This window comes from Heteronotia binoei, chromosome 15 (assembly GCF_032191835.1).
Source record: "Heteronotia binoei isolate CCM8104 ecotype False Entrance Well chromosome 15, APGP_CSIRO_Hbin_v1, whole genome shotgun sequence".
In the NCBI taxonomy this organism is placed as follows: Eukaryota; Metazoa; Chordata; class Lepidosauria; order Squamata; family Gekkonidae; genus Heteronotia; species Heteronotia binoei.
In genome coordinates this window covers 6,196,803-6,209,116 of record NC_083237.1, presented here as the reverse complement: position 1 = coordinate 6,209,116, position 12,314 = coordinate 6,196,803, and the positions used below count along the sequence as shown (strand labels likewise).

General features: G+C 52.0%; 1 protein-coding gene across 1 annotated transcript in view; it reads left to right on the top strand.

Annotated features, from left to right (window-relative positions):
• RNF31 (ring finger protein 31) overlaps window positions 1-12,314 on the top strand; it is a 40,662-nt gene that overhangs the window by 3,266 nt on the left and 25,082 nt on the right. The window contains 10 exon segments of the mRNA XM_060256505.1: window positions 1,239-1,308; window positions 2,636-2,816; window positions 5,687-6,056; window positions 7,853-7,903; window positions 7,905-7,977; window positions 7,980-8,069; window positions 8,072-8,120; window positions 10,356-10,564; window positions 10,567-10,619; window positions 12,127-12,309. Coding sequence (XP_060112488.1) covers window positions 1,239-1,308; window positions 2,636-2,816; window positions 5,687-6,056; window positions 7,853-7,903; window positions 7,905-7,977; window positions 7,980-8,069; window positions 8,072-8,120; window positions 10,356-10,564; window positions 10,567-10,619; window positions 12,127-12,309 — 1,329 coding nt within the window.

Genomic DNA, 12,314 nt, shown 5'->3' with positions numbered 1-12,314 from the left:
GGTTTGCCATTGCCTTCCCCAGTCATTTACGCTTTCCCCCCAGCAAGCTGGGTCCTCATTTGACTGACCTCGGAAGGATGGAAGGCTGAGTCAACCTCGAGCCAGCTACCTGAAAACCCAGCTTCCGCCGGGGATCGAACTCAGGTCGTGAGCAGAGTTTAGGACTGCAGCTTTAACACTCTGCGCCATGGGGCTCTTCGTGCATAATATAAAGAGTATCATAAACAGTTACCAGCTGAGGCTCTCTCCCTTTAAAGGTCACAGGTTACAGAAATAACCTAGCAATTCTTCTACAAAGGATTTCTCACAGGAACTCTATAAGATAAGCCAGGGGTGGCCAACGGTAGCTCTCCAGGTGTTTTTGGCCTACAACTCCCATCAGCCCCAGCCATTGGCCACGCTGGCTGGGGCTGATGGGAGTTGTAGGCAAAAAAACCTCTGGAGAGCTACCATTGGCCACCCCTGAGATAAGGGATTGGTGAATTAGGGAGTCTGGCATTCACATACAACAGACGATTGAGTATCGTAAACAACTCCCTACCAGACAGCCAAGCCTACATATGGGCCCGCCGGTGAATAATGGGGAAGGAGTGGAGGTGTCAGACAGGCAACTAGATACAGAAAATAGTACAGGGCTTGACAACCAGTCCGCCTCTTGGCACGAACAAAACTTGCCAGTAGGGTTGCCAAGTCCAGTTCAAGAAATATCTGGAGACTTTGGGGGTGGAGCCAGGAGACTTTGGGGGCGGAGCCAAGATCAAGGCTGTGACGAGCATAATTGAACCCCAAAGGGAGTTCCGGCCATCACATTGAAAGGGACGGCACACCTTTTCGATTCCTTCCTTCCATAGGAAATAATGAGGGATAGGGGCACCTTCTTTTGGGGCTCACAGAATCGGACCCCCTGGTCCAATCTTTTTGAAACTTGGGGGGATATTTTGGGGAGAGGCACTAGATGCTATACTGAAAATTTGGTGCCTCTACCCCAAAAAACAGCCCCCCCAGGGCCCCAGATACCCGCAGGTCAATTCTCCATGATTTTCTATGGGAATAAATCTCCATAGGGAATAACAGAGTTCAGCAGACATTTCTCTCCCCTCCCCCCGCTTTCTGACGACCCTGAAGCGGGGGGAGGGCCTCCAAACCGGGGGATCCCCTGCCCCCACCTGGGGATTGGCAACCCCACTTGCCAGGTATGGAAATGGCTAGAAGTGACCTCATCCTTGACTTTTTCCCAGAGCAACCTCATAGCTGACGTGGCTCCGGAACGCATGCTTCTGCACCCAGCGCCGGCATTATCGCATTCAGGTAATGAGGAACGAAGAAGCACACAGGTAATGGGAATGGCTCCCGCTCTCTGGGGATTTCACTTCACTCCCGTGTGTGAAATTTGAGATCCTGTGATTTTTTTTTCTCTTTTGAGATTAAAAGGAAACTCGCTAAGCGTCTCGCTCTTGGGGCTGTTGAGCAGGGTTCCCCCATCTTTTTGAGTCGGCGGTCATCTTGGGAATTCTGACAGGCTGCTGGGTGCGGCCACAAAATGGCTGCCACAGGAGGCACAGCCAGCTACAAAATGGCTGCCGCAGGTTACCTCAGTCATACAGTGAAGGCTCCTGGGCTGTGGCGGTTACAGAACTGCGCAGCCAATGAGGAACCTTGCTGGGCAAAAGCCCCTCTCGGCCCCACCCACTTTCAGAAAACACTTGGCGGGTTCCAAGAAAGGTGTCGGTGCGTGCCTGTGGGCACCACATTGGGCACCCCTGTGGCCTTCCAAGAGGGCTTCAGCACTATGCACGGGGCCCCAAGTCTGAATGGCAAAACATTTCTAGAAGTTGAGTTGCCAGGTCCAATTCAAGAACTATCTGGAGACTTTGGGGGTGGAGTCAGGAGACTGTGGGGGTGGAGCCAGGAGCAAGGGTGTGACAAGCATAATTGAACTCCAAGGGGAGTTCTGGCCATCACATTTTAAAGGGTCTACACACTTTTAAATACCTTCCCTCCATTGGAAATAATGGCTAGGGATGCCTTCTTTGGGGGCTTATAGAATTGAACCCCCTGGTCAGTGTTCCCTCTAAGTTGAGTTAGCGTGAGCTAGCTCACAGATTTTTAGCCTCCAGCTCACACATTTATGTCTTAGCTCAGGAAGATTGACCCCAGGGCGCAATAATTGATGCCAGTAGCTCACAACTTTTAATGCCAGTCGCTCACAAAGTAGAATTTTTGCTCACAGGGCTCTGCATCTTAGAGGAAACATTGCCCTTGGTCCAATCCTTTTAAAACCTGGAGGGTCTTTTGAGGAGAGGCACTGGATGCTATGCTGAAAATTTGGTGCCTCTACCTCCAAAAACAGCCCCTCCCCAGTCCCAGACACACATGGATCAATTCTCCATAGTACCCTATGGGAATCAGTCTCCATAGGGAATAATGGAGTACCCAGCAAACATTTCCCTCCCCGCTTTCTGATGATCCTGAGGGGGGGGGGCGGCCTCCAAATTGGGAGATCCCCTGCCCCCACCAGGGGATTGGCAACCCTCTATACCACCTCTATACCCTTGGCTAAAAGTTAGGATCCCTAGAAAACCGCGCTGGTTTGTCTTGATCTTTTGCCAACTTTCCTCTGCCTCGCTTCGCACAGAGTACCTGCCGCCAGATTCCTGCCTGCTTTGTGGTTTGGAGTCCCCGTCGCTGCACTGCCCTTCCTGTGCCCAGTCTCTGTGCCCGGACTGCGATCGCCTCTTCCACAAGCACCCATCGCGGACGCATCACCGGCGGGTGCCCATGAAGGAACAGGCATGGCGGAACACGCTGCCACCCAGGTAGAATCTCTGGGGAAACCCACTTTTGTCTGTTCCACTCTTGCGTCACGTCCGCTCCGTAGCAGAGGTCTTGGTGAAGCAAGAAGCCCTGTGAAGTTTCAGGTTAGGGGGTCACGGCTATAGGATCGGATTTTGGCTTTCAGGTGCATGAGACAGCTGGAGATCTATGCAGGCCGAGTTGGGGAAGGCTGTAGGGCAGGAGCCCCCAACCCTTTGGGAACCTGCTGGCCCCTTTGGAATTCTGACACAGTGCAGTAGCTGCAGCCCCAAAATGGCTGCTGCAGGAGGCGGAGCCTGCCACAAAATGGCTGCCACAGCTTGTTTTCAGGCACGCAGCGAAGATCCTTGTGTTGCAGTGGCGGCTGCTGCCAAAGCATCTTTTGAAACAAATCTGCACAGCCAGTTTGGTGTAGTGGTGAAGTGTGTGGACTCTTATCTGGGAGAACTGGGTTTGATTCCCCACTCCTCCACTTGCACCTGCTAGCATGGCCTTGGGTCCGCCGTAGCTCTGGCAGAGGTTGTCCTTGAAAGGGCAGCTGCTGTGAGAGCCCTCTCCAGCCCTGCCCACCTCACAGGGTGTCTGTTGTGGGGGAGGAAGGTAAAGGAGATTGTGAGCCGCTCTGAGACACTTCGGAGTGGAGGGCGGGATATAAATCCAGTATTTTCATGTACCTCACAGGGTGTCTGTTGTGGGGGGGGGGAAGGTAAAGGAGATTGTGAGCCGCTCTGAGACTCTTCAGAGTGGAGGGTGGGATATAAATCCAATATCTTCATCTACCTCAGCGTGTCTGTTGTGGGAGAGGAAGGGAAAGGAGATTGTGAGCCGCTCTGAGACTCTCCTGAGTTGAGGGCGGGATATAAATCCAGTATCTTCATCTACCTCACAGGGTGTCTGTTGTGGGGGAGGAAGGTAAAGGAGATTGTGAGCCGCTTTGAGACTCTTCAGAGTGGAGGGCGGGATATAAATCCAATATCTTCTTCACAGCCAATCAAATCTCAAGTGGCCAGTCAGGGAAACGACCCACATGGTCTTGCCCGCTTTCTAAAATCACTCAGGGGGTGCCCCAAGAGGTGCAGTTCTGCAGGACTTGTAAGACGGAGATGTTCCACCCGGCCTATGGGGAAGGACTCAATGGCCTTTGTAGAGCCGGGCTTCTTCCTCCCCTTTCCCTCAAGGGATTAGCGGGGCTTTTTTTTGAGCGGAAATGCAGTTCTGGCTAGCTTGGTGTCAGGGGGTGTGGCCTAATACACAAATAAGTTCCTTCTGGGCCTTTTCTGCAAAAGAGCCCGGTGTGAAACAATGGTGGTGTCAGGGTGTGGCCTAATATGCAAATGAGGTCCTGCTGGGTTTTTTCTACAAAAGAACCCGTGTGAAACAATGGCGATGTCATGGGGTGTGGCCTAATATGCAAATGAGTTCCTGCTGGGCTTTTTTCTGCAAAAGAGGCCTGTGTGAGACGATGATGTCAGGGGGTGTTGCCTAATATGCAAATGAGTTCCTGCTGGGCTTCTGAAAAAAAAAGGCCCAGTGTGAAACAATGGCGATGTCAGGGTGTGGCCTAATATGGAAATGAGTTCCCGCTGGGCTTTTTCTACAAAAGAGACCTGTGTTGAAACAATGGTGATGTCAGGGGGTGTGGCCTAATATAAGAATGAGTTCGTGCTGGGCTTTTTCTACAGAAGAAGTCCTGGGGATTAGGATATAAATGGATGTAGTTAAGGGTCATCTCAAATTGCTATTGAATTGTTTACTGTTTGTTGTTTTAACTGCTTAACTGGAGTTGCGAGTACGTTCTGGAAATGTCGCCAGCCCTCCCTGAGCCCTTTGCAGGGGGAAAGGCAGTTTAGAAGTCAAATGTATACAAATTAAGTCGTCAGCAGTCACTACGGTGCCCACGGGCACAATGCGTGGAGTTCTCTGCTTTAGGGTGGACTGGGACCTTCCAAAAAGCCTTGCGTGGAGAAGGTGGGATTGTGCATTTCTCTAAACTTCTTCAACTCGGTTGGCCTGAAATTGCATTTCACGCAAATGTTATGGTCCCTTTTTCTAGCGAGAAGCATCATGGACACTGCCCTCATTTGTTCCTGACTCTCTTGATGCTGGCACGACTCTGCTTACCCTAATATTGTGGCTCTTTCACTCATATCGTGTGGCTCCCAAAGCCCTCACCCCCCCCCCCCCATCGGCTGGCTTGGAGAAGGCATTGGTCTCCTTGAATCACTTCTCCAAGCCAAGCCTGCTGGCGGCTTGCAGAATGCATTTAAAGTTAAAGTTGCTTTTTTCCACCCCTCCCTCCCTTCCTTTCTCCCTTCCTTCTTTTCTCCCTCCCTCCCTTCCTCTCTCCCTCCCTCCCTCCCCCCTTCCTTCCTTCCTCCCTCCATACCTCCCTTCCTCCCTCCCTTCCTTTCTCCCTTCCTTCTTTTCTCCCTCCCTTCCTCTCTCTCTCCCTCCCTCCCTTCCTTCCTTCCTCCCTCCCTTCCTCTCTTCCTCCCTCCCTGCCTCCCTCCCTCCCTCCCTCCCACCCTCCCTCACTTCCTCTCTCTCTCTCTCTCCCTCCCTCCCTTCCTCTCTCCCTCCTCTCTCCCACCCTTCCTTCCTCCCTCCCTTCCTCTTTTCCTCCTTTCCTTCCTCCCTCCCTCACTTCCTCTCTTTCTCCCTTCCTTCCTTCCTCCCTCCCTCCCTCCTCCCTCCCTCCCTCACTTCCTCTCTCCCTCCCTCCCTTCCTCCCTCCCTCCCTCCCTCACTTCCTCTCTCCCTCCCTTCCTCCCTCCCCACCTTTCCTGTCCAGCAGCTCTCAAACATCTGACGTTTATTCTATGTAGCTCTTACGTTAACCAAGTTTGGCCATCCCTGTTCTGGTCTCTTTCAGCCTCTCCACAGTGACCCCCGATGCGGCATCCTTGCGTCCGCCAATGGATGGATGGCACAGCCTGCCTGCCCAGCCGCCCCTCCCCCGCCCGACCTGGTTTTGTGCTGCCTGCCAGACCCTCAACAATGCCCGCTCTGTGCTGTGCGTGGCCTGTGACCGGCCCCGTGGCTGCAAGATACCCGCCAGCCTCAGTTCGGAGGAGCAGCTGGCCCGTGGCCACTGGTCGTGTCAGTCGTGCACCTTCGAGAACGAGGCGTCCACGGTGCTGTGCGCGGTCTGCGAGAGGCCCCGTCTGTCTGGGAGACCTGGCACAGGCGACGCCAAACCCCTCATGGCCTGGGAGGAGCCAAAGGAGCTGCGGCAGGAAGAGGTGAGTCTCTGTTGCTGGGCAAGGGATGTGTGTTGCCGCTCCCCTTCAGAGTTTATCTCTTCCATAATCATGAGGCCTAGTGACTTCCTGTGGTTTATTTCCTTCGTTTTTCAAAAATGAACCCTTTAACGTTTTCAAGAATTCTTCTTTGGTCTTAAAGTTTTCCTTCCAAGTTCCAGCTTAATTTGGAGCAGGTTTTAGCCCCAGGATATGCTTTCAGTGCCAAGCTCCAGCCATAAAACACGAGATATTTGTGAAGAAGAATATTCCTACCGATGCCATCTGTTTTTGGTTGGCTGTGCAGATTTTTACAAATATTTTGGCGGCAGCTGCCACCACAGCACAGTGTGGCCGAAGGTAAGGTGTGGCAGCCATTTTCTGACTGGCCTACTACGGCGGCCATTTTGTTTCTGTGCCCACCACAGTGTGTCAGAATTCTTCAAGAAGAAGATATTGGATTTATATCCCGCCCTCCACTCTGAAGAGTCTCAGAGCGGCTCACAATCTCCTCTACCTTCCTCCCCCACAGCCGACACCCTGTGAGGTAGATGAAGATATTGGATTTATATCCCACCCTCCACTCCGAAGAGTCTCAAAGGGGCTCACAATCTCCTTTCCCTTCCTCCCCCACAACAGACACCCTGTGAGGTAGATGAAGATATTGGATTTATATCCCGCCCTCCACTCCGAAGAGTCTCAGAGCAGCTCACAATCTCCTCTACCTTCCTCCCCACAGCAGACACCCTGTGAGGTAGATGAAGATATTGGATTTATATCCCACCCTCCACTCCGAAGAGTCTCAGAGGGGCTCACAATCTCCTTTACCTTCCTCCCCCCCAACAGACACCCTGTGAGGTAGATGAAGATATTGGATTTATATCACGCCCTCCACTCCAAAGAGTCCCAGAGCGGCTCACAATCTCCTCTTCCTTCCTCCCCCACAACAGACACCCTGTGAGGTAGATGAAGATATTGGATTTATATCCCGCCCACCACTCTGAAGAGTCTCAGAGCGGCTCACAATCTCCTTTTCCTTCCTCCCCCACAACAGACACCCTGTGAGGTAGATGAAGATATTGGATTTATATCCCACCCTCTACTCCAGAGAGTCTCAGAGCGGCTCACAATCTCCTTTACCTTCCCCCCCCACAACAGACACTCTTGAGGTAGATGAAGATATTGGATTTATATCCCACCCTCTACTCCAGAGAGTCTCAGAGCGGCTCACAATCTCCTTTACCTTCCCCCCCCACAACAGACACCCTGTGAGGTAGATGAAGATATTGGATTTATATCCCACCCTCTACTCCAGAGAGTCTCAGAGCGGCTCACAATCTCCTTTACCTTCCCCCCCCACAACAGACACTCTTGAGGTAGATGAAGATATTGGATTTATATCCCACCCTCTACTCCAGAAAGTCTCAGAGCGGCTCAGAATCTCCTTTACCTTCCCCCCCCCCCCACAACAGACACCCTGTGAGGTAGATGAAGATATTGGATTTATATCCCACCCTCTACTCCAGAGAGTCTCAGAGCGGCTCACAATCTCCTTTACCTTCCTCCCCCACAACAGACACTCTGTGAGGTGGGTGGGGCTGAGAGAGCTCTCACAGCAGCTGCTCTTTCAAGGACAACCTCTGCAGAGCTATGGCTGACCCAAGGCCATGCTAGCAGGTGTAAGTGGAGGAGTGGGGAATCGAACCCGGTTCTCCCAGTTAAGATTCCGCACACTTAACCACTACACCAAATTGGCTCTGCGGGCTTAAATTGTGCCTTAAAATTCACCTTCTCCACAGCTCCCTGGCTGGCAGTGTGAGCACTGCACCTTCTGGAACCACATCCACGGCGCGAGTGTGTGAAATATGCAACCGCACCAGCCAGCAAGGAGGTCGTGAACCCACTCCGCTGCTCTGGAAGCCGGAGGGGAGGAAAAGGCCAAGAAGGAACCAGCTGACATCAAGGCAGACCCAAAGTGTCTGTCAAAGTCCCTCTCCCAAGATGAGGTTGAACATCGGAGCAAGAGAAACTGCGAGAGGATGGCCAGAAGATGGTTGCCATGATCAGGTGTGAGCTAAGGTTCCAGGTCCAATGCAAGAAATATCTGGGGACTCTGGGGGGTGGAGCCAGGAGACATTGGGGGTGAAGCCAGGAGCAAGTGTGGACAAGCATCGTTGAATTCCCGAAGGGAGTTCTGGCCATCACATTGAAAGGGACTGCACACCTTTTAAATGCCTTCCCTCCACTGGGAGTAATGAAAGATAGGGGCACCTTCTTTTGGTCCAATCCTTTTGGAACTTGGAGAGTGTTTTGAGGAGAGGCACTGGATGCTATGCTAAAAATTTGGTGCCTCTACTTCAAAAAACAGCTCCCCCAGAGCCCCGATATCTGCACATCAATTCTCCTTTATGCCCTATGGGAATCGGTCTCCACAGTGCCCAGCAGATATTTCCTCCCTCCCCCCCTCCGCTTTCTGATGACCCTAAAGTGGGGGGGAGGGCTCCAAACCGGGGGATCCCCTGCCTTGCCTTGCGTTCTTTTGCCTTGCTGCTTGTCATCAATACACTGGCTGCAAGAAGATTTGGAGTGTGTCTTATATTTGCGCTTTTGGTATTGTATGATTCTGTGAGGATACTCGATTGTATAAAATCATTGGAAAATCTGGGGTTTTGTTTACGTGGATGCCTGTGGGCTTCCTTTCCTGTTCCCACCTGGAGATTGGCAACCCTGGGGGGAACAGGAAAGGAAGCCTGTAGGTATCCACGTAAACAAAACCCCAGATTTTCCAATGATTCCCACCCTTTCTGTTCCCACCTGGAGATTGGCAACGAGGGAAAGGGGATTCCCTCGTCCGTGTTTCCCTCCTTCAGTTTTCTGTAGCCTTTGCTACGCAGGATGCCCTGCTACAAGCATGCCAGAAGGGTGCACCAAGGAATCATAGGGTGTCTGGTTTTGAAGTAAAATGTACAGGGGGTCTTATTCAGTGTTCCTTCTAAGCTGAGTTAGTGTGACGTAGCACACAGTTTCTTATCCAGTTCAGGATTAATGGCCCCGAGCAAACTGATGGATGCAGTAGCTCGCAACTTGAGTGGCAGTAGCTCACGAGGTAGAATGTTTGCTCCCAAGACTGCACAGCTTAGAGGAAGCGTGGGTCTTGTTTGGTCGAACTCAGGCTGATGCTCTGTCAGGGTGTAGTAAGGACAAGGAAGGAACGTGGGTAGGGGAAAGAAGGATTTGTTTGGGAAGTGAGTGACAGAAAGCAATGCTCCCTCTAAGCTGTGGAGTCTTGTGCACAAACATTCGACCTTGTGAGCTACTGGCACGACAGTTGTGAGCTGCCGCATCAATTAGCTTGCCACGGGGCCATTTTTCCTGAGCGAAGACAAAAATGTGTGAGCCGGAGGCTAAAAAACTGTGAGCTAGCTCACACTCACTCAGCTTAAAGGGAACACAGACAGAGAGATAGTCTCTTACTTGGATCACCCCGTAAATTGCTAGCACTCCCCTTGAGAAAGTAGAAAAAGAAGGTCCTTTTCTTCCTGTCTCACAATACAAGAACTCGTGGGCATTCAGTGAAATTGCTGAGAAGAGTCGGGTTAGAACAGATAAAAGGAAGTACTTCTTCACCCAAAGGGTGATTAACATGTGGAATTCACTGCCACAGGAGGTGTGGTGGCGGCTAACAAGCATAGCCAGCTTCAAGAAGGGATTGGATAAAAATATGGAGCAGAGGTCCATCAGGGGCTATTAGCCACTGTGTTGTGTATGTGTATATATGTGTGTGCGTGCGTGTATATATATATATATATATATATATGCGTGGTGTGTGTGTGTGTATATATATATATACACACACACACACACATATTGGCCACTGTATGACACAGAGTGTTGGACTGGATGGGCCATTGGCCTGATCCAACATGGCTTCTCTTATGTTCTTATGTTGCTTCTGGGTAGCTCTAGGAATCACTGTGAATTCTATGGTCAGACCTTCCTGTCAGGAGACGAGGCTTTTTAAAATTCTTCTTTTTAAAGACTTCTGCCCAGTTTGATTCCCCTCTCGCCCCTTTTGGTCCCCTCACAGCTTTTGGAAAGTACCCTCACACTGACAAGGCGGTTTAAGCACTGCTCCACCACACAGTGACAATGGCGGCCATCGCCCCACTGGGCCCTCATGGAATTTTATTGCCCTTGGCCCCACCTTCTCAGTGACCCTTCACTCCCTGTCTTTAGGCCACGCCCACCCTGCCCACCATTGTGCCAGAGTCTCACTTCCTGTCTTTCCTCCCCCCCCCACAGGAAGCTGAAGCGAGTGGGTGTGGTCCCTGAGCTGGTGGCTGCCGCCGTGTCCTACTCAGGGACGGAGATCCCTCTGGCCTGGCTGAATCTGGAGCTCCCTGGAGTCCTGGAAGAGGTGGCTGAGACGGCCACTCAGCGAGGGGAGGAGGAGCTGGGGGGTGGACTGGGCGCCGTGACCTACCAGGAAGCCCAGACGGCCTGGATGGAGAGCCGGGGGACACGGACGAAGCCGTCAGCCGTTGCCTGGCTGCTCGCCGCAGCAAGGTCAGCCTGGGGCGGTGCTTGAGCGGGGGCTGGTGGGGGCGGGGAGATGGACGGTCCTCTTGTGGGAGACGGCAGCTAAAGACAGGCTTTGGAGGAAAAGCTTTTAAGGACAATGGGAGAAGGGTCTAAGGGACAGAGTCAGGGGCAGTGTGGGTCAGAGAGCTCCCGGAATTACAGCTGGTCTACAAACGACAGGGGTCAGTTCCCCTGGAGAAAAGGGCTGCTTTGGAGGGAGGGGTCTGTGACATACCCAAGGCTTTTTTTTTTGTAACAGGAACTTATTTGCATATTAGACCACACACCCCTGATGCAGCCAATTCCTCCAAGAGCTTACATGGCTCTTAGTGCAGAGTCTACCGCAGGGGTGGCCAAACTTACTTAATGTAAGAGCCGGAAGGAAGGAAGGAAGGAAGGGGGAGGGAGGCAGGAGGACGGAAGGAGAGGGAGGGAGGCAGAGGAAGAAAGGAAGGAAAGGGAGGAAGGAAGGAGAGGGAGGGAGGGAGGAGGAAGGAGAGGAAGGGAGGCAGGAGGAAGAAAGAAGGAAAGGGAGGAAGGAGAGGGAGGAAGGAAGGAAGGAGAGGGAGGGAGAAGGAAGGAAGATGGAGAGACAGGTGGAAAGAAAGCAACTTTAACTTAAAAAGCATTCTCTAAGTTGCTGGCTAACTTGGCTCGGAGAAGTGTTATAGAGACAAATGCCTTCTCCAATCCAGTCAACAGGGCAGTGGGGGCTTGGAGAGCCACACAATATGTGTGAAAGAGCCACATGTGGCTCCTGAGCCACAGTTTGGCCACTCCCGGCCTACTGTTTATTTTTATTTATTTATTTATTTAGAATTTATATCCCGCCCTTCCACAAGTGGCTCAGGGCGGCTTCCAACAATAAATCCGACACAAAAATTAAACAATATTTAAACATGTAAGGAATTAAACATTTAAAAACAGATAAAACCTTAAAAATTAATAAATATTCCAAATATATAAAAAGAAATCTGGCAAGTTGAAATCTGGCAAGTTGCTCCAGGAGGATTAGCTACATCGGGGTTGAGGCCTAAAGTGCAAAGGAGTTCCTGCTACAAAAAAAGCCCTGCTTATACCATGCGGAGGTCGCTCCCTTCCCCAAACCCTCCCATACTTCACCCCCAAATCTCCAGAAATCTCAATTGTGGAGTTGGCAACCCTGTGTCCTTATTCTGAGCATGCTGGTTCTCTCCCTTGTCTTCCAGTTTGGTGTGGTAGCTAAGTGTGCGGACTCTTATCTGGGGAGAATTGGGTTTGATTCCCCACTTTTCCACTTCCAGCTGCTGGAATGGCCTTGGGTCAGCCATAACTCTCTCGGAGCTGTCCTTGAAAGGGCCGCTTCTGGGAGAGCTCTCTCAGCCCCACCCACCTCACAGGGTGCCTGTTGTGGGGCAGGAAGGGAAGGGAGATTGTGAGCTGCTCTGAAACGCCGAGATTCAGTGAAGGGTGGGGTATAAATCCCATCTCATCTCCCTTTCCCCCCAAACAGGTCCGGGAGTTGAAAGCACTAGGTTTTGCGGAGCGGGGCCACGTCCTGCAGGCCCTCTACCAGAACAAAGGCGACTTGTGGCAAGCGCTGGTGCAGCTGCAGCGCCAGCGCCTGGAGCCCTTCCACCAGCGCATGTGGGAGAGTGAAGAGCCCCCGTTCGACTTCCACAGTCCTGACCGGCAGGTGAG